This window comes from Ranitomeya imitator, chromosome 3, assembly GCF_032444005.1.
Source record: "Ranitomeya imitator isolate aRanImi1 chromosome 3, aRanImi1.pri, whole genome shotgun sequence".
NCBI classification, from domain to species: domain Eukaryota; kingdom Metazoa; phylum Chordata; class Amphibia; order Anura; family Dendrobatidae; genus Ranitomeya; species Ranitomeya imitator.
In genome coordinates, this window is record NC_091284.1 from 846,387,690 (window position 1) to 846,413,593 (window position 25,904).

The 25,904-nt window shown below is 45.6% G+C and overlaps 1 protein-coding gene across 3 annotated transcripts in view; it reads right to left on the minus strand.

Moving 5' to 3' along the window:
* LCMT2 (leucine carboxyl methyltransferase 2) overlaps positions 1-25,904 on the minus strand; it is a 138,174-nt gene that overhangs the window by 77,554 nt on the left and 34,716 nt on the right. For 2 of the 3 annotated variants that reach the window (XM_069759631.1, XM_069759630.1), the window contains exons 6-7: positions 17,856-18,015; positions 14,233-14,422 (exon numbers count right to left, since the gene is read on the minus strand). In XM_069759631.1, the coding sequence (XP_069615732.1) occupies positions 14,233-14,422; positions 17,856-18,015 (350 nt within the window). The remainder of the gene's footprint in view (positions 1-14,232; positions 14,423-17,855; positions 18,016-25,904) is intronic. The other variant, XM_069759632.1, reaches the window with a different exon arrangement.

Here is a 25,904-nt window from a genome sequence, read left to right on the forward strand (position 1 = left end):
GAGCCCTTTTTGAATATTGGCACCACATTTGCTATGCGCCAGTCCTGCGGAACAGACCCTGTCGCTATAGAGTCACTAAAAATAAGAAATAATGGTTTATCTATTACATTACTTAGTTCTCTTAGTACTCGTGGGTGTATGCCATCCGGACCCGGAGATTTATCTATTTTAATCTTATTTAGCCGGTTTCGCACCTCTTCTTGGGTTAGATTGGTGACCCTTAATATAGGGTTTTCATTGTTTCTTGGGATTTCACCTAGCATTTCATTTTCCACCGTGAATACCGTGGAGAAGAAGGTGTTTAATATGTTAGCTTTTTCCTCGTCATCTACAACCATTCTTTCCTCACTATTTTTTAAGGGGCCTACATTTTCAGTTTTTATTCTTTTACTATTGATATAGTTGAAGAACAGTTTGGGATTAGTTTTACTCTCCTTAGCAATGTGCTTCTCTGTTTCCTTTTTGGCAGCTTTAATTAGTTTTTTAGATAAAGTATTTTTCTCCCTATAGTTTTTTAGAGCTTCAATGGTGCCATCCTGCTTTAGTAGTGCAAATGCTTTCTTTTTACTGTTAATTGCCTGTCTTACTTCTTTGTTTAGCCACATTGGGTTTTTCCTATTTCTAGTCCTTTTATTCCCACAAGGTATAAACCGCTTACACTGCCTATTTAGGATGTTCTTAAACATTTCCCATTTATTATCTGTATTCTCATTTCTGAGGATATTGTCCCAGTCTACCAGATTAAGGGCATCTCTAAGCTGTTCAAACTTTGCCTTCCTAAAGTTCAATGTTTTTGTGACTCCCTGACAAGTCCCCCTAGTGAAAGACAGGTGAAACTGCACAATATTGTGGTCGCTATTTCCTAAATGCCCAACCACCTGCAGATTTGTTATTCTGTCAGGTCTATTAGATAGTATTAGGTCTAAAAGTGCTGCTCCTCTGGTTGGATTCTGCACCAATTGTGAAAGATAATTTTTCTTGGTTATTAGCAGAAACCTGTTGCCTTTATGGGTTTCACAGGTTTCTGTTTCCCAGTTAATATCCGGGTAGTTAAAGTCCCCCATAACCAGGACCTCATTATGGGTTGCAGCTTCATCTATCTGCTTTAGAAGTAGACTTTCCATGCTTTCTGTTATATTTGGGGGTTTGTAACAGACCCCAATGAGAATTTTGTTACCATTTTTCCCTCCATGAATTTCAACCCATATGGACTCGACATCCTCATTCCCTTCGCTAATATCCTCCCTTAAAGTGGACTTTAGACAAGACTTTACATAGAGACAAACCCCTCCTCCTCTCCGATTTTTACGATCCTTTCTAAACAGACTGTAACCCTGTAAGTTAACTGCCCAGTCATAGCTTTCATCTAACCATGTCTCGGTTATTCCCACTATGTCAAAGTTACCTGTAGATATTTCTGCTTCTAGTTCTTCCATCTTGTTTGTCAGGCTTCTGGCGTTTGCGAGCATGCAGTTTAGAGGATTTTGTTTTGTTCCAATCTCCTCACTGTGAATTGTTTTAGAAATGTTCTTACCTCCCTTCTGAGTATGTTTTCCTGGGTCGTCTTTGTTCGAGTCTAATGTTTTTCTTCCCGTCCCCTCTTCTTCTAGTTTAACGCCCATGAATTTCTATTGGGGGAGGCGTTTATACCGTTCCACGTTTGGTAAAATTGATAAAGCAGTTTTATTCTTCAGGTCAGTGCGATTACAGCGACACCTCATTTATATCATTTCTTTATGTTTTGGCGCTTTTATACGATAAAAACTATTTTATAGAAAAAATAATTATTTTTGCATCACTTTATTCTGAGGACTATAACTTTTTTATTTTTTTGCTGATGTTGCTATATGGCGGCTCGTTTTTTGCGGGACAAGATGACGCTTTCAGCGGTACCATGGTTATTTATATCTGTCTTTTTGATCGCGTGTTATTCCACTTTTTGTTCGGCGGTACGATAATAAAGCGTTGTTTTTTGCCTCGTTTTTTTTTTTTTTTTCTTACGGTGTTTACTGAAGGGGTTAACTAGTGGGACAGCTTTATAGGTCGGGTTGTTACGGACGCGTCGATACTAAATATGTGTTTTTATGGTTTTTTTATTTTATTTAGATAAAGAAATTGTATTTATGGGAATAATATATATATTTTTTTTTCATTATTTAGGATTTTTTTTTTAATTTTTATTGCACACTTTGAAAAATTTTTTTTTAACTTTTTTATTTTGTCCCAGGGGGGGACAATACAGATCGGTGATCTGCCAGTTTGCACAGCACTCTGACAGATCACCGATCTGTCTCAGAGTGCTGCAGCGTTACCAAGTGCCTGCTCTGAGCAGGCACTTGGTAAGCCACCTCCCTCCCTGCAGGACCCGGATCCGCGGCCATCTGGGATCCGGGGCTCGAGCAGGGAGGGAGGTGAGGAGACCCTCGCAGCAACGCGATCACATCGCGTTGCCGCGGGGGTCTCAGGGAAGCCCGCAGGGAGCCCCCTCCCTGCGCGATGCTTCCCTGCACCGCCGGCACATCGCGATCATCTTTGATCGCGGTGTGCCGGGGGTTAATGTGTCGGGGGCGGTCCGTGACCGCTCCTGGCACATAGTGCCGGATGTCAGCTGCGATAAGCAGCTGACACCCGGGAGAGATCGGCCGCGCTCCCCCTGTGAGCGCGGCCGATCGCGCTGGACGTAATATTCCGTCCTTCGGAATTAAGGCCCACCCCACATGGACGGAATATTACGTCCAATGGCAGAAAGGGGTTAAGGGCACAGACCACACACAGACAGACAGACCAGACCACAGAGAGTAAGCACAGACCACTTTCTAAACTTCTGACAGTACACCTCCGCTTCATCCTGACCCTGACACAAAGCCAGCAAGATTTTCTCTGCCTGATCCACTGAATTTGGTTCATCATAAAGCAATCCAAGCGCCAGAAAAAACGCATCAACATCACGCAATGCAGGATCTCCTGGCGCAAGGGAAAATGCCCAGTCTTGAGGGTCACCACGTAACAAAGAAATAATGATTTTTACCTGTTGAACTGGGTCACCAGAGGAGCGGGGTTTCAAAGCTAGAAACAGTTTACAATTATTTTTGAAATTCAAGAACCTAGATCTATCCCCAGAAAATAAGTCAGGAATAGGAATTGTAGGCTCTAACATAGGATTCTGAACCACAAAATCTTGAATGTTTTGTACCCTTGTAGTGAGATGATCCACATAAGAGGACAGACCTTGAATGTCCATATCTACACCTGTGTCCTGAACCACCCAAAGGTCTAGGGGAAAAGAAAGACAAAACACAGTGCAAAGAAAAAAAAATGGTCTCAGAAGTTCTCTTAAAAGGAAACAGAAAAAGGAAACAGAGAAGCACATTGCTAAGGAGAGTAAAACTAATCCCAAACTGTTCTTCAACTATATCAATAGTAAAAGAATAAAAACTGAAAATGTAGGCCCCTTAAAAAATAGTGAGGAAAGAATGGTTGTAGATAACGAGGAAAAAGCTAACATATTAAACACCTTCTTCTCCACGGTATTCACGGTGGAAAATGAAATGCTAGGTGAAATCCCAAGAAACAATGAAAACCCTATATTAAGGGTCACCAATCTAACCCAAGAAGAGGTGCGAAACCGGCTAAATAAGATTAAAATAGATAAATCTCCGGGTCCGGATGGCATACACCCACGAGTACTAAGAGAACTAAGTAATGTAATAGATAAACCATTATTTCTTATTTTTAGTGACTCTATAGCGACAGGGTCTGTTCCGCAGGACTGGCGCATAGCAAATGTGGTGCCAATATTCAAAAAGGGCTCTAAAAGTGAACCTGGAAATTATAGGCCAGTAAGTCTAACCTCTATTGTTGGTAAAATATTTGAAGGGTTTCTGAGGGATGTTATTCTGGATTATCTCAATGAGAATAACTGTTTAACTCCATATCAGCATGGGTTTATGAGAAATCGCTCCTGTCAAACCAATCTAATCAGTTTTTATGAAGAGGTAAGCTATAGACTGGACCACGGTGAGTCATTGGACGTGGTATATCTCGATTTTTCCAAAGCGTTTGATACCGTGCCGCACAAGAGGTTGGTACACAAAATGAGAATGCTTGGTCTGGGGGAAAATGTGTGTAAATGGGTTAGTAACTGGCTTAGTGATAGAAAGCAGAGGGTGGTTATAAATGGTATAGTCTCTAACTGGGTCGCTGTGACCAGTGGGGTACCGCAGGGGTCAGTATTGGGACCTGTTCTCTTCAACATATTCATTAATGATCTGGTAGAAGGTTTACACAGTAAAATATCGATATTTGCAGATGATACAAAACTATGTAAAGCAGTTAATACAAGAGAAGATAGTATTCTGCTACAGATGGATCTGGATAAGTTGGAAACTTGGGCTGATAGGTGGCAGATGAGGTTTAACAATGATAAATGTAAGGTTATACACATGGGAAGAGGGAATCAATATCACCATTACACACTGAACGGGAAACCACTGGGTAAATCTGACAGGGAGAAGGACTTGGGGATCCTAGTTAATGATAAACTTACCTGGAGCAGCCAGTGCCAGGCAGCAGCTGCCAAGGCAAACAGGATCATGGGGTGCATTAAAAGAGGTCTGGATACACATGATGAGAGCATTATACTGCCTCTGTACAAATCCCTAGTTAGACCGCACATGGAGTACTGTGTCCAGTTTTGGGCACCGGTGCTCAGGAAGGATATAATGGAACTAGAGAGAGTACAAAGGAGGGCAACAAAATTAATAAAGGGGATGGGAGAACTACAATACCCAGATAGATTAGCGAAATTAGGATTATTTAGTCTAGAAAAAAGACGACTGAGGGGCGATCTAATAACCATGTATAAGTATATAAGGGGACAATACAAATATCTCGCTGAGGATCTGTTTATACCAAGGAAGGTGACGGGCACAAGGGGGCATTCTTTGCGTCTGGAGGAGAGAAGGTTTTTCCACCAACATAGAAGAGGATTCTTTACTGTTAGGGCAGTGAGAATCTGGAATTGCTTGCCTGAGGAGGTGGTGATAGCGAACTCAGTCGAGGGGTTCAAGAGAGGCCTGGATGTCTTCCTGGAGCAGAACAATATTGTATCATACAATTATTAGGTTCTGTAGAAGGACGTAGATCTGGGTATTTATTATGATGGAATATAGGCTGAACTGGATGGACAAATGTCTTTTTTCGGCCTTACTAACTATGTTACTATGTTACTATGTTATCCCTCTATTGAGATGCATTAATACTTTGGGCCAGCTGTACTGTTATGACCTGGTGGTTAGGAGCACCCAGAATGACCTGATAGTTAAACCTCATACAGGACGAGCTCTGGGATGTGGGAGCTCTGCTGACCGCAAGCCCTAATCCTATCACACACACTAGAAATAGCCGTGGAGCGCTCCTGACCAGACCTAGGCGCCTCGTCACAGCCTAAGAACTATCTAGCCCTAGAGATAGAAAATAAAGCCTACCTTGTCTCAGAGAAATTCCCCAAAGGTAAAGGAAGCCCCCCACATATATTGACTGTGAGTAAAGATGAAAGTCACAAACGCAGAAATGAAACAGGTTTCAGCAAAGGGAGGCCAGACTTACTAAATAGACAGAGGATAGGAAAGGTAACTTTGCGATCAGCACAAAAACCTACAAAAGACCACGCAGAGTGTGCAAAAAAGACCTCCGCACCGACTCACGGTGCGGAGGGGCCACTCTGCATCCCAGAGCTTCCAGCTAGCAAGACAAAATCATGATAACCAGCTGGACAAGAAAACAGTGAACAAATAATGACTATCAGGAACTTAGCTTCTGCAGAAGGCAGGTCACCAGAGAGATCCAGGAGCGAACTGAACCAATGCAAAAACATTGACAGCTGGCATGGAGTAACGATCTGAGAGGAGTTAAATAGAGCAGCCAACCAAAGGATAAACCACGTCACCTGTGTAAGGAACCTCAGAAGCAGCAGCTTCACTCATAGCCACCAGAGGGAGCCCATAGACAGAACTCGCCGAAGTACCATTCACGACCACAGGAGGGAGTTCGACAACAGAATTCACAACAGTGCCCCTGGACAAGATATTCTCCTTCTGACCTCCCCTACCTTTGTAATTCCCACAGTAAATATTGGCAGGCTCCGGCCCCTGCGGCTATTGTAATGTATGTCTGGCCTGTTTTTTCTATTGGCCTGCCCTGTGTATCTGTGTTATATATTCTGTGTGCTGTGAATAAAGGGTGTTCTTTAGACTGGAATTATGTGGAGAAGCAGTCAGCTTTTATATGCTCTCATGTAATCAAGAAATTCCTGCCAGCGTCATTCATTCAGAATCTAGCAAAAACAGAGTGGACCTCCTGAAACACGGGGGAGTGCTGAAAGAGGTACTACAGCATAGTAGACCCCGTTATACTGGTGGCAGACAGCGGGATGTGATACCCCTTCTACAGGAGGAAAGGAATGAATGGAAGACAACTACCAGAAGTTAAAGAGGACTACATCAAAAGATCTGGTGGAAGCCCGAGGGTTAATCGCCAGCAACAAAACAAAAGCGGATTTGATAGCAGCCATCATGGAACACGACAGTGCAGCGCCCCCCAATGTGAACGTGGAGGGGACTGAATTCCAGAGGGAGGTAAAGAACAGACTGGCATTCTATGGCCCAAACCCTGCAGTAGAGATCATACGAGAGGTGATAATAATAATAATTTTTATTTATATAGCGCCAACATATTCCGCAGCGCTTTACAAATTATAGAGGGGACTTGTACAGACAATAGACATTACAGCATAACAGAAATACAGTTCAAAACAGATACCAGGAGGAATGAGGGCCCTGCTGCTCGCAAGCTACAATCTATGAGGAAAAAGGGGAGACACGAGAGGTGGATGGTAACAATTGCTTTAGTTATTCGGACCGGTCATAGTGTAAGGCTCAGGTGTTCATGTAAAGCTGCATGAACCAGTTAATTGCCTAAGTATGTAGCAGTACAGACACAGAGGGCTATTAACTGCATAAAAAGATGATGGCTGATGTGCGTACTGATCTGAAGGAAGAGATGGCCGAGCGGACCAGGATAGAGCTAACCAAGATGGAGATGGCAGAGCGGACCAAATTGGAGCTGGCCAAGATGGAGATGGCAGAACGGAGAGAGGAGAGTCAGCGATCAGGGGAGCTCTGGCCTCCGCCCAGGTACCTTCAACAGTAAGCCACAAAAAGATCCAGTATAATGCCTTCCGACAGTTGGGGGAGGCAGAGGAAGACATTACATAGTAACATAGTTAGTAGGGCCGAAAAAAGACATTTGTCCATCCAGTTCAGCCTATATTCCATCATAATAAATACCCAGATCTACGTCCTTCTACAGAACCTAATTGTATGATACAATATTGTTCTGCTCCAGGAAGACATCCAGGCCTCTCTTGAACCCCTCGACTGAGTTCGCCATCACCACCTCCTCAGGCGAGCAATTCCAGATTCTCACTGCCCTAACAGTAAAGAATCCTCTTCTATGTTGGAGGAAAAACCTTCTATCCTCCAGATGCAAAGAATGCCCCCTTGTGCCCGTCACCTTCCTTGGTATAAACAGATCCTCAGCGAGATATTTGTATTGTCCCCTTATATACTTATACAGGGTTATTAGATCGCCCCTCAGTCGTCTTTTTTCTAGACTAAATAATCCTAATTTCGCTAATCTATCTGGGTATTGTAGTTCTCCCATCCCCTTTATTAATTTTGTTGCCCTCCTTTGTACTCTCTCTAGTTCCATTATATCCTTCCTGAGCACCGGTGCCCAAAACTGGACACAGTACTCCATGTGCGGTCTAACTAGGGATTTGTACAGAGGCAGTATAATGCTCTCATCATGTGTATCCAGACCTCTTTTAATGCACCCCATGATCCTGTTTGCCTTGGCAGCTGCTGCCTGGCACTGGCTGCTCCAGGTAAGTTTATCATTAACTAGGATCCCCAAGTCCTTCCACCTGTCAGATTGATGGCTTTCTGCAAGACTTTGAGCGGCAGTGTGCCCTTCATCAAGTGAAGCCGGAGGAACGGGTTCAGATTCTGGCCAGCAAGCTGACAGGCCGGGCAGCGGACGCCTATCGCACGATACCTGATGAGGACTGTATGGACTATGAGCGGATCAAAGAAGTGATCGTGGCCCGGTATGCACTGACCCCAGAGGCATACCGCCAAAAGTTCCGCGGACTTATAAAACGAGTAACCGATACCCACGCTGAATGGGCCTGTAAATTATGGCGGTCACTGCTACAGTGGGTACAAGGGAGCCAAGCAACCACTAAGGAGGACGTCCTCCAGCTCTTCTTGTTAGAACGATTCTTTAATGGACTGAACCCCGAGACACAGGAATAGCTTTGGGACAGGCGGCCAATGACTCTTGAGGAAGCCGCTCGTCTGGCCGATGATCATCATGACGCCAGGAGGCCTCAGTTGTCCGAATCAAACATGGTCACTAGGGGTCCACCCATGGACCTGGAGGACCCCAAACCACCGAAGATTGTAACATAGTAACATAGTTAGTAAGGCCGAAAAAAGACATTTGTCCATCCAGTTCAGCCTATATTCCATCATAATAAATCCCCAGATCTACGTCCTTCTACAGAACCTAATAATTGTATGATACAATATTGTTCTGCTCCAGGAAGACATCCAGGCCTCTCTTGAACCCCTCGACTGAGTTCGGTAGGGAGACCAGCTAGAAACCCGGCCTACCACAGTTCCCCTGGGGCGCGATGCCACACCTGCCGTCAGCTGGGCCACCTGCAAAGACAATGTCCCAACCGGACTCAGCATACCCAGTGGCCAAAGGCGGGAACAGCTACCTTCCGCCGGGCCGCTGTACACTGCTACCAAGGCGATGCTGACCCGGCATTGGGGGCTACAACTAACCAAGGGGTGGAAGACATGGAGGAAGTGCTGCATGAAGTAGACCCCGTGCAGGCAGCACGGGCACATAATTGACAACAGCATCGACAGGTCGTGTGGGTTAATGGGAAACGCATGCAGGGACTAAGAGATTCCGGAGGAACTTTGACCCTTGTGAAGCCTCACCTCGTCCGGGACCAAGAGAAGACGGACCGGACAGTGGCAGTCCGTGTAGCAGGGGGAGCCATACATCGACTGCCCACTGCCAGGATTCACCTGAACTGGGGAGTCGGGGATGGCCTTGTTGAGGTTGGCTTGATGGAGGATTTGCCTGCAGACGTTTTGCTGGGAAATGACATGGGGCCCATATTGTCTGCCTTCTCGGTTGCCCCTCTGGTTGAGACATATCCTGTGACCACCCGGAGACAAGCTCGAGCTGCGGAGGCGGAATCACACTCAGAGGAGGCCCAGGTAAGACATCCCAGCCCTACACGTATTCCCATAGCCAGACACATTTCTTGGGCCACCCCAGATGAATTTAAGAGGGAGTTACTTGAGGATCCTTCATTGGAGGGATATCGTGGAAAGGCACAAGAGGGGAGAGGGGTACTGGAAGGGGAACAGTTTATATGGAAGCAGGGACTTCTCTACCAGATCACAGAGCAGCACCACACAGGGACGAGCCCCACTATAAAACGACAGCTGGTAGTTCCCAAGAAGTATAGGCAGGAGTTACTGCGAATCTCTCATGACATACCCTTGGCCGGGCACTTCGGCGTCAGTCGCACCAGGCATCATCTGACAAAACTTCTTTTGGCCGGGGCTAACCTATGATGTTCGTCAATACTGCCAGACCTGTGACAGTTGCCAGCGCATTGGCAAGAGGGGAGATCGATGCACGGCCAAATTACGCCCCCTCCCCATTGTGGAGGAACAATTTAGCCGAGTAGCGGTCGATCTGATAGGGCCGTTAGCCAAACCCAGGGAAAAGGTATATATTGACAGTGGTAGATTATGCCACACGGTATCCAGAGGCAGTTGCGTTACCTAACATACGCTGACGACACGCAGATCCTTGCTTACCAAAATCCCGCACTGTCTGTCTGCCATTTCAGCCTTCTTTTCTGCTCGCTTTCTACAACTGAACATGGACAAAACAGAATTCATCATCTTTCCCCCATCTCACTCTACCCCGCCACCAGACCTATCCATCAATGTCAATGGCTGCTCACTATCCCCAGTCCCACACGCCCGGTGCCTCGGGGTGATCCTCGACTCTGCCCTCTCTTTCAAGCCACATATCCAAGCCCTTGCCTCCTCCTGTCGTCTCAAACTCAAAAATATTTCCCGGATCCGTGCTTTCCTTGACCGCAACACTGCAAAAACGCTAGTGCATGCCCTTATCATCTCCCGCCTCGACTACTGCAACCTCCTACTCTCTGGACTCCCCTCTAGCACTCTGGCACCACTCCAATCCATCCTACACTCTGCTGCCCGACTAATCCACCTGTCCCCCCGCTATTCCCCAGCCTCTCCACTATGTCAATCCCTTCACTGGCTTCCTATCGCCCAGAGACTCCAGTTCAAAACCCTCACACTGACATACAAAGCCATCCACAACCTGTCTCCTCCATACATCTGTGACATGGTCTCCCGGTACCTACCTACACGCGACCTCTGATCCTCCCAAGACCTCCTTCTCTACTCCCCTCTCATCTCTTCTTCCCATAACCGCATCCAAGACTTCTCCCGTGCTTCCCCCATACTCTGGAACTCTCTACCCCAACACATCAGACTTGCGCCTACCATAGAAACCTTCAAAAAGAACCTGAAGACTCATCTCTTCCGACAAGCCTACAGCCTGCAGTGATCCTCAACCTACTGAACAGCCGCACAGCCAGCTCTTCCCTCTCCTAGTGTATCCTCACCCACCCCCTGCAGACTGTGAGCCCTCGCGGGCAGGGTCCTCCATCCTTATGTACTCGTGTGCCTTGTTATCTGCTCATGTTTAATGTATTTGTCTATATTTGCCCCGTATTCACATGTAAAGCGCCATGGAATAAATGGCGCTATAGAAATGTATAATAATAATAATAATAATAATACTGGCAGAGACGGTGGCAGCTGCCTTGCTCCAGGTTTTCTCACGGGTTGGATTTCCCCGGGAGATTATCTCAGACCAGGGTACCCAGTTTACAGCAGAGGTGACCAACCAACTGTGGAAGCTGTGCGGCGTAAAGTCCATTAGAAGCGCCCCGTACCACCCGCAAACCAATGGGTTGTGTGAACGCTATAACGGGACGTTAAAACAATTCATTGGGACTTTTACCAGGACCTACAGGGACTGGGAGAAATTCTTGCCTCACCTCCTGTTTGCCTATCGAGAGGTGCCCCAAGAATCCACGGGGTTCTCCCCATTCGAACTGGTATACGGGAGACGGGTAAGGGGACCCCTAGACTTAGTGCTAGAACAGTGGGAAGGGGAGGGCATCATAGAAGGGGTACCTATTCTACCCTATGTGCTGGAATTCCGGGACCGCCTACAGGAGCTGACCCAGGCTGTACATGGGAACATGCAGGTGGCCCAGCGCGTATGGTACGATCGGAGGGCCAGAGAGCGCACCTTGGAAATAGGGCAGAAGGTCCTGGTGTTAGAGCCCACTAGGCAGAACAAGTTCCAAGCTGCTTGGCAGGGGCCCTACCAGGTAGTGGGGAAAATAGCCGACACCACCTATAATGTCGCCGATTGTGACGACCCCAGGGTTATCCGCATGTTCCACGTGAATATGCTGAAGCCCTATTGGGAGCGCCCTGAAGAGGTAGTGGCCATCTGTGCATCTGAAGCAGAGGATTTAGCCGGACTTCCCTTGCCGGATGTCTTAGGGGAAAGGACTCAGTCTAAAACATGGGACCAGGTACACTGGGGTGAAGACCTAGGCCCCCGGGAGAGACAGCAGGCGGAGGAGTTGTTGAGGCAGCGACAGAGGATGTTTTCGGGGAAACCAGGGTACACTCGTCTGGCACAACACAAGGTTGAGACCCAGGATCAGACCCCCCTGCGACAACCCCCCTTCCGCGTCCCTGAGTCTGTACGAGAAGGGATGCGACAAGAGATACAAGAGATGTTGCGTTTAGGGGTCATTGAAGAGTCAGATAGTCCCTGGGCATCCCCCGTAGTGTTGGTGCCCAAGAAGGATGGGAGTACACGGTTTTGTGTAGACTATCGTAAGCTCAATGAGAAAACAGTGACGGATGCATATTCCATGCCGCGTGTGGATGAGTTGTTAGACCGGCTGGTGGGGGCAAAGTATTTGACCACCATCGATCTATGCAAAGGCTACTGGCAGATTCCCCTTAGTCCTGATGCTATTCCCAAGTCGGCATTTGTCACCCCGTTTGGCTTATTCCAGTTTCGAATTATGTCATTCTGGATGAAGACTGCCCCGGCGACCTTCCAGAGACTGGCTGACCGGCTTCTAGATGGTCTCCAGGACTGTGCGTGTGCCTACCTGGATGACATAGCCATCTACAGCGCGACATGGGAAGAGCATCTAAATCACCTAGAGACAGTATTAGACAGGATCCACAAGGCCGGAATCACCCTGAACCCAAACAAGTGTCACGTGGGCAAAGCAGAGGTTCAGTATTTAGGGCATTGGGTGGGAAGTGGGAAACAGAGACCAGAACCAGCCAAGATTGAGGCCATAGCCAAATGGCCCACCCCACGCACTAAAACCCAGGTCATGGCGTTTCTAGGGACAGCGGGGTATTACAGGAAATTCGTTCCCAATTACAGCAGCGTGGCCAAGCCCCTCACTGATCTGACCCGTAAGAACCAACCCCGCCAGGTAACCTGGACCCCAGAGTGTGAGGAAGCCTTCCACCAGCTAAAGGACGTCCTCACCAATACCGCTGTATTGGCTGCACCTGATCCAACTAAACGTTTCCTTGTTCACACAGACGCTTCTATGTATGGATTGGGGGCAGTACTGAGCCAAGTCGGGCCGGACAGCCAAGAACACCCGGTAGCTTACCTGAGTCGGAAACTACTGCCCCGTGAAGTGAGCTATGCGGCGATCGAGAAGGAGTGCCTGGTAATAGTATGGGCACTCAAAAAGTTACAACCATATTTGTATGGACGACAGTTTTCCCTCCTAACGGACCATAATCCCCTAGTCTGGCTTAATCGGGTCTCCGGAGACAACGCCAGATTACTGCGGTGGAGTTTAGCCCTACAACCTCTGGACTTCACCATCCACTACAGACCCGGCAAACAAAACGGTAACGCCGATGGACTAAGTCGACAAACGGAACTCGTACCAACCCCATAAACTTCGGTCATCCCCAAACCGATCTGTTAAGGATCAGACTGTGTATGCCGATCGCGTCGCTGAAAAGGGGAGCCGTGCTACAGAACCCCCAGCACCAAGAATATGTTATGCAGTATATATTATGTATAATAGGTTCCATGTGAAATGCATCAGTCCACAGGCTGCATCCCTGGGCAGAGGGGACAAGATATCCCCCTTCTGTCCTCCCCCACCTTTATAATTCCCACAGTAAATACCAGCAGGCTCCGGCCCCCTGCGGCTATTGTAATGTATGTCTGGCCTGCTGTTTTCCTATTGGCCTGCCCTGTGTATCTGTGTTATATATTCTGTGTGCTGTGAATAAAGGGTGTTCTTTAGACTGGAAATACGTGGAGTAGCAGTCAGCTTTTATATGCTCTCATGTAATCAAGAAATTCCTGCCAGCATCATTCATTCAGAATCTAGCAAAAGCAGAGTGGACCTCCTGAAACACGGGGGGTGCTGAAAGAGGTACTACAGCACAGTAGACCCCGTTACAGAGAGATCACACCAGCCCCGACGTACGCAGAGAGATCACACCGGCCCCGACGTACATAGAGAGATCACACCAGTCCCGTCGTATACAGAGAGATCACACCAGCCCCGACGTACGCAGAGAGATCACACCGGCCCCGTCGTTTACAGAGAGATCACACCAGCCTTGACGTATACAGAGAGATCGCACCGGCCCCGACGTACGCAGAGAGATCACACCGGCCCCGACGTACGCAGAGAGATCACACCGGCCCCGACGTATACAGAGAGATCACACCAGCCCCGACGTATACAGAGAGATCACACCAGCCCCGACGTACACGGAGAGATCACACCGGCTCCATTATTGTCTGTTACTGTGCAGGATTCACGGCTAGACATTGGAGGAGTCTGTGAATCCGAATCACAACTCTATACAGCTGCACAGACTGTTCAGCTGACTGGGGATAGTTTTGGGGAAGGAAACAGCATTGAAGGGCATCAATGTAAAGCGAACCTACCTTCTGCAGAAATCTCTGCTCCTGGTCCTGGAGCCGTGGAAAAACTCGCACTGAGCGCAGTGCAGAATTCAGGGACTCAAAGTGACTGATCATGACCTGACCAAAAGCATCATCAGGAAAAAACTGCTCGTAGAGCACAAAGCGAGAACAGAGGAAACGACGTCCTGCCCAGCCAATCACATCCCCCGAGCTACAGAGGAAAGAGCAGAGAAACGGTGAGATCAGAGGAAAAGGAGAGAAGAAGAAAGGGCATCCTAAAAAGCCAATCACATCGCCCGACCTACAGAGGAAAGAGCAGAGAAAACGGTGAGATCAGAGGAAAAGAAGAGAAGAAGAAGAAACGGCATCCTAAAAAGCCAATCACATCGCCCGACCTACAGAGGAAAGAGCAGAGAAAACGGTGAGATCAGAGGAAAAGGAGAGAAGACAAAATGACATCCTGCCCAGCCAATCACATCCGCCGAGCTCCAGCGGAAAGAGCAGAGAAAACGGTGAGAACAGAGGAAAAGGAGAGCAGAAGAAATGGAGTCATGTCCAGCCAATCACATCCCCCGAGCTACAGAGGAAAGAGCAGAGAAAACGGTGAGATCAGAGGAAAAGGAGAGCAGAGAAAAAAGGTGAGATCAGAGGAAAAGAAGAGCAGACAAAATGTCGTCCTGCCCAGCTAATCACATCCCCCGAGCTACAGAGGAAAGAGCAGAGATAACAGTGAGATCAGAGGACAAGGAGAGAAGAATAAATGGCCTCCTGCCCAGCCAATCACATCGCCGAGATGTCAGGAGGCGTCCTTCCATCTATATTATAGGACAATTGTCTCCTAGATACAGTGCCTACAAGTAAGTAGTATTCAACCCCCTGCAGATTTAGCAGGTTTAATAAGATGCAAATAAGTTAGAGCCTTCAAACTTCAAACAAGAGCAGGATTTATTAACAGATGCATAAATCTTACAAACCAAAAAGTTTTGTTGCTCAGTTACATTTTTATAAATTTTAAACATAAAAGTGTGGGTCAATTATTATTCAACCCCTAGGCTTAATATTTTGTGGAATAACCTTTGTTTGCAATTACAGCTAATAATCGTCTTTTATAAGACCTGATCAGGCCGGCACAGGTTTCTGGAGTTATCTTGGCCCACTCCTCCATGCAGATCTTCTCCAAGTTATCTAGGTTCTTTGGGTGTCTCATGTGGACTTTAATCTTGAGCTCCTTCCACAAGTTTTCAATTGGGTTAAGGTCAGGAGACTGACTAGGCCACTGCAACACCTTGATTTTTTGCCTCTTGAACCAGGCCTTGGTTTTCTTGGCTGTGTGCTTTGGGTCATTGTCTTGTTGGAAGATGAAATGACGACCCATCTTAAGATCCTTGATGGAGGAGCGGAGGTTCTTGGCCAAAATCTCCAGGTAGGCCGTGCTATCCATCTTCCCATGGATGCGGACCAGATGAAACAGCCCCACAGCATGATGCTGCCACCACCATGCTTGACTGTAGGGATGGTATTCTTGGGGTCGTATGCAGTGCCATCCAGTCTCCAAACGTCACGTGTGTGGTTGGCACCAAAGATCTCGATCTTGGTCTCATCAGACCAGAGAACCTTGAACCAGTCAGTCTCAGAGTCCTCCAAGTGATCATGAGCAAACTGTAGACGAGCCTTGACATGACGCTTTGAAAGTAAAGGTACCTTACGGGCTCGTCTGGAACAGAGACCATTGCGGTGGAGTACGTTACTTATGGTATTGACTGAAACCAATGTCCCCACTGCCATGAGATCTTCCCGGAGCTCCTTCCTTGTTGTCCTTGGGTTAGCCTTGACTCTTCGGACAAGCCTGGCCTCGGCACGGGAGGAAACTTTCAAAGGCTGTCCAGGCCGTGGAAGGCTAACAGTAGTTCCATAAGCCTTCCACTTCCGGATGATGCTCCAACAGGAGACAGGTAGGCCCAACTCCTTGGAAAGGGTTTTGTACCCCTTGCCAGCCTTGTGACCCTCCACGATCTTGTCTCTGATGGCCTTGGAATGCTCCTTTGTCTTTCCCATGTTGACCATGTATGAGTGCTGTTCACAAGTTTGGGGAGGGTCTTAAATAGTCAGAAAAGGCTGGAAAAAGAGATAATTAATCCAAACATGTGAAGCTCATTGTTCTTTGTGCCTGAACTACTTCTTAATACTTTAGGGGAACCAAACAGAATTCTGGTGGGTTGAGGGGTTGAATAATAAATGACCCTCTGAAAAGACTTTTCACAATTTAAAAAAAACAAAAAACAAAGAAATAACATTCTTTTTTGCTGCAGTGCATTTCACACTTCCAGGCTGATCTACAGTCCAAATGTCACAATGCCAAGTTAATTCCAAATGTGTAAACCTGCTAAATCTGCAGGGGGTTGAATACTACTTGTAGGCACTGTATATCAGGAGACGTCCTTCCATCTATATTGTAGGACAATTGTCCTCTAGATATATCAGGAGGCGTCCTTCTATCTATATTATAGGACAATTGTCCCCTAGATATATCAGGAGGCGTCCTTCCATCTATATTATAGGACAATTGTCCCCTAGATATATCAGGAGGCGTCCTTCCATCTATATTATAGGACAATTGTCCCCTAGATATATCAGGAGACGTCCTTCCATCTATATTATAGAATTCTCCTCCTTGGATATATCAGGGGGCGTCTATCCCAGAAGAGCGGCAGTTTACGGAGGGGGAGATGCAGTTGTGTCAGTAGGACATCGTCAGTGTATAGATATTATTCAACTCCATGTCCCGGGTACTGTTAGGAATTAAGAGGTCTAGAGAATGCGTGTGGGACATTAACCGATGCCAAGTGTTGTGAATACATACCCTACAAGGCCATGATAAACATCCCCTAGAGTCCAAACATAAATGACCACCATGACCGTCCATCTCGGCTGAGTAGCAGCGCTGTCCTGGTCACAACCTGAATGAGATCTATCACCTTCCTTGTATTGTCTCAAAGGCTACACGGTATAAACCCCACTTGGTTCTTATACATAAGATGAGGAAGCCAAAGAGACCATGGCAGACCTGATGAGCCCGTGAGTAAGTCGTTAAATACAGTGACAAGTGGGGGGCTAGGAGAGCTTTATAAGTAGCAGAATATAATAAGTCAGCCCATCTGATCCTGGGGACTCACCATTGGGAAGTAGATTAAGTACTTCGTCTAATTCTTCCTCGGTGACTGTTTCATTAATAGAAGCTATGGCCTCTGTGGAAAGTTTAAGGAGATTACAATCCCACAAGGAACTTTGAATCATTAGTCTCCTCTTTTTTGGGCTAGGATGGAGAGCATCTTGAGGAAAGTATAATTTGGATTAGCATTTTTTCAGGATCATATACGGTTGTCCCTTTGAATTCGGCACTCTTTGACCAATGCAAGGTCAGGATGTACCTGTCTACCCCATGGCCTCAGCATGACCATTTGTTCCAAGGCCTGAATCTGAAGGACCATTAACAGGGTCCCCCACAGTCAGTAAATTGGTCTCTGTGGCCCCTCCAAATCATATCAGCCATAGAAGGGCTCAGTGTAGAAGACAGGAAAGCACTAAAATCAGAAGAAGAAGGACAGGATGGGCATGGAGTCTAGAGGTCAATGCAGGCCACCTACCGTGCAGGATCCATGTAGCACAGCACTACTTCTGCCAGAATGAGAGTGGGACAATCCCATCTAAAACCAGCCCCCTCCAATCCAGACTCCAGCGACGACACATCACAGAGATCCACCCCGACAAGTCGGTAATCTTCTGAGTCCAGGACAACGGCATCTACTAACACAAGATTGACAACGATATTGGACCTCACTTCATGACCAGCGCTTTTAGAAAACGCCAATTCCAATAAAGCAGGGGCGCTGTGTAAAATGTGTAGAAAGCCAGAATGCAATGATCTAGAAATGTCTGATCTTCACATTTTATCACATAACAGAGAACAGATTGGACATTTCTCCTTATAAAAATCAACTCATAATGAAACCGATGGCAGCGACACAAACAGTATTATCAAAAGGCCGCAAAAGTAATTGTCAGAGGGTCAATGTTCAACTAAACACATGAATGTGTATGAGAAAAGTATGTAAGAGAGGCATAGACAACATCTACAGCAGATAATATCCGGGAGTGGTGGGACATAACTACTGATAGGCACAGAAGCAGCCATCTGCAGACCGGACATAACCACAAGAGAAGTATGCTGCCTTCCAGGTGCGATGATCAAGGATGTGACCGATAGGATACCAAAGCTCGTCAGTTCCAAGGACGTCCACCCATTTCTTCTGATACATGTTGGCACCAATGACACGGCAAGGAAGGACCTACCGACAATCTGCAAAGACTTTGAAGAGTTGGGGAAGAAAGTAAAGGAACTGGATGCACAGGTAGTTTAATCTTCTATCCTTCCAGTAGACGGGCATGGCACCAGGAGATGGAACAGGATCCTTGATGCAAACAACTGGCTAAGACGATGATGCAGACAACAAGGATTCTGATTCCTGGACCACGGTGTGAGTTACCTGTTCGACGGATAAGAAATGCACATGTGGAGAAAATCTAGCAGGCTATAGGTACTCATAAAAAATAAAATGTATTTACCCATAATTAAAAAATGTTCCATGGATGTACCATAAGGAACATATTGTGAATATCAACACATGGCAGCATATGACACTACAGCAACTTTAGCCTACGCATTTCGACAAGATATCTTATTCATGGCCTGTACGACAGACTCCTCGCCAGAGACGGACTACAGAAGACTCGCTACACTCATCAGGAGGGCGTTAAACTAGAAGAAGAGGGGACGGGAAGAAAAACATTAGACTCGAACTTGAAGCCAGAAGATATACTTATGAAGGATATGAGGTGCGGCAAAGAAGACCCAAGACAACATACGGGGAGGTAAAAAAATTCTAAAACAATCCACAGGGAGGAGATCGGAACAAAACAAAATCCTCTAAACTGCATGCTCGCAACCGCCAGAAGCCTGACAAACAAGATGGCAGAAATATCTACAGGGAACTGACATAGTGGGAATAACCGAGACATGGTTAGATGAAAGCTATGACTGGGCAGTTAACTTACAGGGTTACGGTCTGTTTAGGAAGGATCGTAAAAATCGGAGGAAGGTTTGTCTTTATGTAAAGTCTTGTCTCAAAAACACTGAACTTTAGGAAGGTAAAGTTTGACCGGCTTACTAGGCAGGGATGCCCGCTTTCACCCCTCCTATTCGCGTTGGCTGTAGAACCTCTTGCTGCTAAGATTCGGCAGTCGGATGGGGTCCCTGGGTTTAGGTATGGGAAAGTAGAGGAAAAAATAGCATTATACGCAGATGATGTTTTGCTGTTCCTGGCGGATCCAGACGAGTCACTAAGAGGGGCCGTTGAAATTGTTGAGAGATTTGGTACTGTGTCGGGACTAACAATTAATTGGGATAAGACGGTTCTTTTTAGAGTGGATGATGTAGGAGAGAATGTGAGTGAGGATGTTGGGGATGAGAGGCTGAAGGTGGTCTCCCAATTTAAATACCTTGGAATATGGATTTCGGTGCCAGTTGCGGAGTTCCTGCAAAGAAATTTGACTCCTGTTATGGGGGTACTCAGGGCAAAGGTAGATGCCTGGAATAAGCTACATCTATCGGTCGTCGGTAGGGTAAACCTTATTAAAATGGTTCTGATGCCTAAAATTCTTTATGTTCTACATAACGCACCAATTTGGATCCCTCGGGGGAAGTTCAGGCAGATTAACGCCCTTTTTAGAAGTTTGATATGGGGAAGACAATATCCACGTATTAGCCTGGAGACGCTTCAGCGACCCAAGGAAGATGGTGGTTTGGCTTTGCCCAACCCAGAAATATACTTCCTTGCGGCCCAGAGCCAGCATTTGAAGGGCTGGGCGCGAGGGGCGTCATCCAGTGCAGTACAACAGCTAATGGAAGAGGTGACGGACCGACGACCGATGGCCAGGTGTTTGGAAGATGGCTCTTTGAGCGCTCTGGGGAAAGTATACCCAACCCTGTTCCTGATTCGTAAATTATGGAATAGACTAAGGCAGATTCGTGGGGTTACAGGGTTGACTAAATTCACACCAATATGGTCTAACCACAATTTAAAGGAATTTGAGGCCTTGGGAGGACTATTGGAATGGCAGAATAAGGGAATTTGCTTTGTTCACCAGATAATCCAGCGACAGGAACTGAAGTCCTTCTCCCAATTGCAGGAAGAATTTGGTTTGCGATCCACAGGGGAATATCAGTATGCGCAGATGAGACATGCCTTTAGAGCTCAGAATAAGAAGGCTGATATCAGGGTTCAAGATGATATAGTGTTGGAGTATGTGTGTGGTGACGGAACTACAAGGGGAGTTATTTCTACTCTGTACAAGGACCTTATGCACACGTTCCTGTTAGATTTCCCTATAAAGGCGAGAGCTAAGTGGGAGAGAGAAGTGGGACCGATGGAAAATGAAACCTGGGAGTCGGTGATGGAGTGGGTTCCGCGACTATCCTTGAGTGAACCATATAGGCTCTCGCAGCTATACATTCTGCATAGGGTATATAAATCTCCGGAAGTGCTATACAAAGCGGGATTGCGTGCCAATTCTGAGTGTCCGAGGTGTGCGAGTGAGAATGCAGGAATATATCACATGATGTGGACGTGTCCTAGGCTGGCTGCCTTTTGGGTGGTGGTTTTGAGCCGAGTTGAAGCTGCGTATAAGTGCAGAGTTCTTAGAGACCCGATAGTATGCGTGCTGGGATATGTGGAAGAAATTGGAGTTGACAATACTTGGAAGATTGCAATCGCTAGGCTACTCTACATGGCCAGGAAAGTAATAGCACGAAATTGGATTAATGCGGAACCACCTACGAGAAGGGAATTTCTCCAATATGTTCAACATGGTCTGAAATTGGAAAAGGGGGTGTACAAAAAAAAGGGGAAATTAGAAACGTTTAATAAAATATGGTCTCCTTGGCTTGATTTGGATTGAGGAGTATAGTCGTCGCGTTTCCTAGGACTTGGATGAGGATAAATTATACGAGGCAGAGAAGGCCTCAGTGGGGTGAAGATTGGGACTGAGCTGTCGTAGGGGGGAGGGGGGTAGTTGGGGTAATGTTGGGGTTTATTAAAATAAGAAAACGTGTATGTGATATAATGCAATGTAAATGGCATTCTGATGTTCTTCCTTATTTTGTTAATAAAAATCTATTTAAATTAAAAAAAAAAAAAAAAAGTTTGACCGGCTGAAAGATGCCCTTAATCTGGGTGACTGGGACAATGTCCTCAGAAATAAGAATACAGATAATAAATGGGAAATGTGTAAGAACATCCTAAATAGGCAGTGTAAGCGGTTTATACCTTGTGGGAATAAAAGGACTAGAAATAGGAAAAACCCAATGTGGCTAAACAAAGAAGTAAGACAGGTAATTAACAGTAAAAAGAACGCATTTGCACTACTAAAGCAGGATGGCACCATTGAAGCTCTAAAAAACTATAGGGAGAAAAATACTTTATCTAAAAAACTAATTAAAGCTGCCAAAAAGGAAACAGAGAAGCACATTGCTAAGGAGAGTAAAACTAATCCCAAACTGTTCTTCAACTATATCAATAGTAAAAGAATAAAAACTGAAAATGTAGGCCCCTTAAAAAATAGTGAGGAAAGAATGGTTGTAGATGACGAGGAAAAAGCTAACATATTAAACACCTTCTTCTCCACGGTATTCACGGTGGAAAATGAAATGCTAGGTGAAATCCCAAGAAACAATGAAAACCCTATATTAAGGGTCACCAATCTAACTCAAGAAGAGGTGCGAAATCGGCTAAATAAGATTAAAATAGATAAATCACCGGGTCCGGATGGCATACACCCACGAGTACTAAGAGAACTAAGTAATGTAATAGATAAACCATTATTTCTTATTTTTAGGGACTCTATAGCGACAGGGTCTGTTCCGCAGGATTGGCGCATAGCAAATGTGGTGCCAATATTCAAAAAGGGCTCTAAAAGTGAACCTGGAAATTATAGGCCAGTAAGTCTAACCTCTATTGTTGGAAAAATATTTGAAGGGTTTCTGAAGGATGTTATTCTGGATTATCTCAATGAGAATAACTGTTTAACTCCATATCAGCATGGGTTTATGAGAAATCGCTCCTGTCAAACCAATCTAATCAGTTTTTATGAAGAGGTAAGCTATAGACTGGACCACGGTGAGTCATTGGACGTGGTATATCTCGATTTTTCCAAAGCGTTTGATACCGTGCCGCACAAGAGGTTGGTACACAAAATGAGAATGCTTGGTCTGGGGGAAAATGTGTGTAAATGGGTTAGTAACTGGCTTAGTGATAGAAAGCAGAGGGTGGTTATAAATGGTATAGTCTCTAACTGGGTCGCTGTGACCAGTGGGGACCGCAGGGGTCAGTATTGGGACCTGTTCTCTTCAACATATTCATTAATGATCTGGTAGAAGGTTTACACAGTAAAATATCGATATTTGCAGATGATACAAAACTATGTAAAGCAGTTAATACAAGAGAAGATAGTATTCTGCTACAGATGGATCTGGATAAGTTGGAAACTTGGGCTGAAAGGTGGCAGATGAGGTTTAACAATGAAAAATGTAAGGTTATACACATGGGAAGAAGGAATCAATATCACCATTACACACTGAACGGGAAACCACTGGGTAAATCTGACAGGGAGAAGGACTTGGGGATCCTAGTTAATGATAAACTTACCTGGAGCAGCCAGTGCCAGGCAGCAGCTGCCAAGGCAAACAGGATCATGGGGTGCATTAAAAGAGGTCTGGATACACATGATGAGAGCATTATACTGCCTCTGTACAAATCCCTAGTTAGACCGCACATGGAGTACTGTGTCCAGTTTTGGGCACCGGTGCTCAGGAAGGATATAATGGAACTAGAGTGAGTACAATGGAGGGCAACAAAATTAATAAAGGGGATGGGGGAACTACAATACCCAGAAAGATTAGCAAAACTAGGATTCTTTAGTCTAGAAAAAAGACGACTGATTGGCGATCTAATAACATGTATAAGTATCTAAGGGGACAATACAAATATCTCTCCAAGGATCTGTTTATACCAAGGAAGGTGACGGTCACAAGGGGCATTCTCTGCATCTGGAGAAGAGGTTTTCCTACCAACATAGGATTGTCATGATTCCCACCGTGCCAACACCAATGGGTCACGGATCGTGGGTGACCTTTGGCCAGCACCCGGCTATCACACGTGCAGGGGGCTTATCTTAGTTATTCCTCCACTGCTACAATGTGATAAAAACACAAACAAGACTATTGAACTATCAATTTACCGCAGGGGCTTATGTTAGTTATCCCACTGCTGCCACAATATCACAAACTGCAGGGATTTATGTATATCCTGCTTTCCAGTTCCGCTTTGGAATATGCAGCTCTCCGGCGCCCCCTTTACCATCAGGTCAGTCAGGGAACAACACCTAGGATAATTAGTTGCCAGACGGGCAGCTTCATTGCGGACTGGCTAGCAGGCACGCTGCAATGAGGGAATTATAAATGCTCAGGCCACAGCCAGGCAATAACTTATAAACCCCGTTCCATCGCTGCCAGCGGCACCCACCTAGCCCAGAACACACTTCGCTGCCACCAGCTAAGATTTCTCACAGAGAGTGGTTCAGAGCCAACCCAAATTAGTAGCATAATTACTTCAGGCACGTGAAGATTCACACAGAGCATGGAGAAGACAAAACTAGTAATTTTATATTTTACTCCGAAAAGGTAGGCAGTGTTTATAAAAGGTATATAAAGGTGTTACAATATGAGACAAGGTATGTGTAGCAATTATAAAAAAAAAAAAACCATGGATTAAAGAATGATAAAACTCACATTTGATTAGATCATTTCAACTAACCATGCTGGTAGGCGGATCCAGATATCACAGTGCATGACCAAGAGTTTTCATGGATTAAGGTTCCAGGCAAGAATGAAAGCGTGCAGTCACTTATACCTGCAGACTTGTGACATCACTGAAGGGGCTGGTTTACCTTCACCCTCCCCTCTCCTCAAAGTTACAGATTGTACCAGCAATACTTATAATTCTCATATCTTGGCTTCAGAACATGGCAGAATCACAACACCCCCATCATTCATCTTATATTAAATTTTCCTTCTAATGATACCGCACTCGGACTAGTTGGTCCACCCGGTTCTGGAGAAATCCGCATTTTGTACTCTTTGTGTTTAGCTGCTAGCGCTTACAGTGATTGACAGATCTACCGATGGGAATTTGCTATATGTACTCCATATTTTTCTAGCCCAAATCGGTGGCCCAATATCTTACTATAATAGAACAAAGAACCCCATGTCTTGAGAGAGACTAGACCAGTTTCAGCTGGTACTAGTGGGGAGAATTGTCTATTGCAGCTACAGAGGTTGTAAAAATTCTTGAGGGGAGAGAGAATGAGGTTTAGAATTCACACACACACACACACACAAACACTAGAAACAAAGAGAAGGGGGGATCAGAGCCCCCAGTGTGCGTGATAACAGGGAAAATGAAAAATCCTCCCCCATTTTATAAATTATCGTGACAAGAATTCTTTACTGTTAGGGCAGTAAGAATCTGGAAATCCTTGGCTGAGGAGGTGGTGATGGCGAACTCAGTCGAGGGGTTCAAGAGAGGCCTGGATGTCTTCCTGGAGCGTAACAATATTTTACCTTACAGTTATTAGGTTCTTTAGAAGGACGTAGATCTGGGGATTATTTCTGTTGGAATATAGGCTGAACTGGATGGACAAATGGCTTTTTTCGGCCTTACTAACTATGTTACTAACTATGTTACTATATCAGAAGAGTCAGAGATGCTGGAGAAATCCATGTGCACAGCGGACAAGGTCAACGGTCAGTATTGGAGGCTCGTGATCTCTGGGCCCTCAGGTAGCATTGCACCAAATACAAGCATGCATCACTTCAAGGGCTCAGGAATAATCCAGAAATCATTGTCTGTGATCACAGATCACTCTGCAATCAACAAATGTGACAATTCTGTTATGTAAATAAGATGTACAGTACAGACCAAAAGTTTGGACACACCTTCTCATTTAAAGATTTTTCTGTATTTTCATGACTATGAAAATTGTACATTCACACTGAAGGCATCAAAGCTATGAATTAACACATGTGGAACTAAGTAATGTAATAGATAAACCATTATTTCTTATTTTTAGTGACTCTATAGCGACAGGGTCTGTTCCGCAGGACTGGCGCATAGCAAATGTGGTGCCAATATTCAAAAAGGGCTCTAAAAGTGACCCTGGAAATTATAGGCCAGTAAGTCTAACCTCTATTGTTGGTAAAATATTTGAAGGGTTTCTGAGGGATGTTATTCTGGATTATCTCAATGAGAATAACTGTTTAACTCCATATCAGCATGGGTTTATGAGAAATCGCTCCTGTCAAACCAATCTAATCAGTTTTTATGAAGAGGTAAGCCATAGACTGGACCACGGTGAGTCATTGGACGTGGTATATCTCGATTTTTCCAAAGCGTTTGATACCGTGCCGCACAAGAGGTTGGTACACAAAATGAGAATGCTTGGTCTGGGGGAAATTGTGTGTAAATGGGTTAGTAACTGGCTTAGTGATAGAAAGCAGAGGGTGGTTATAAATGGTATAGTCT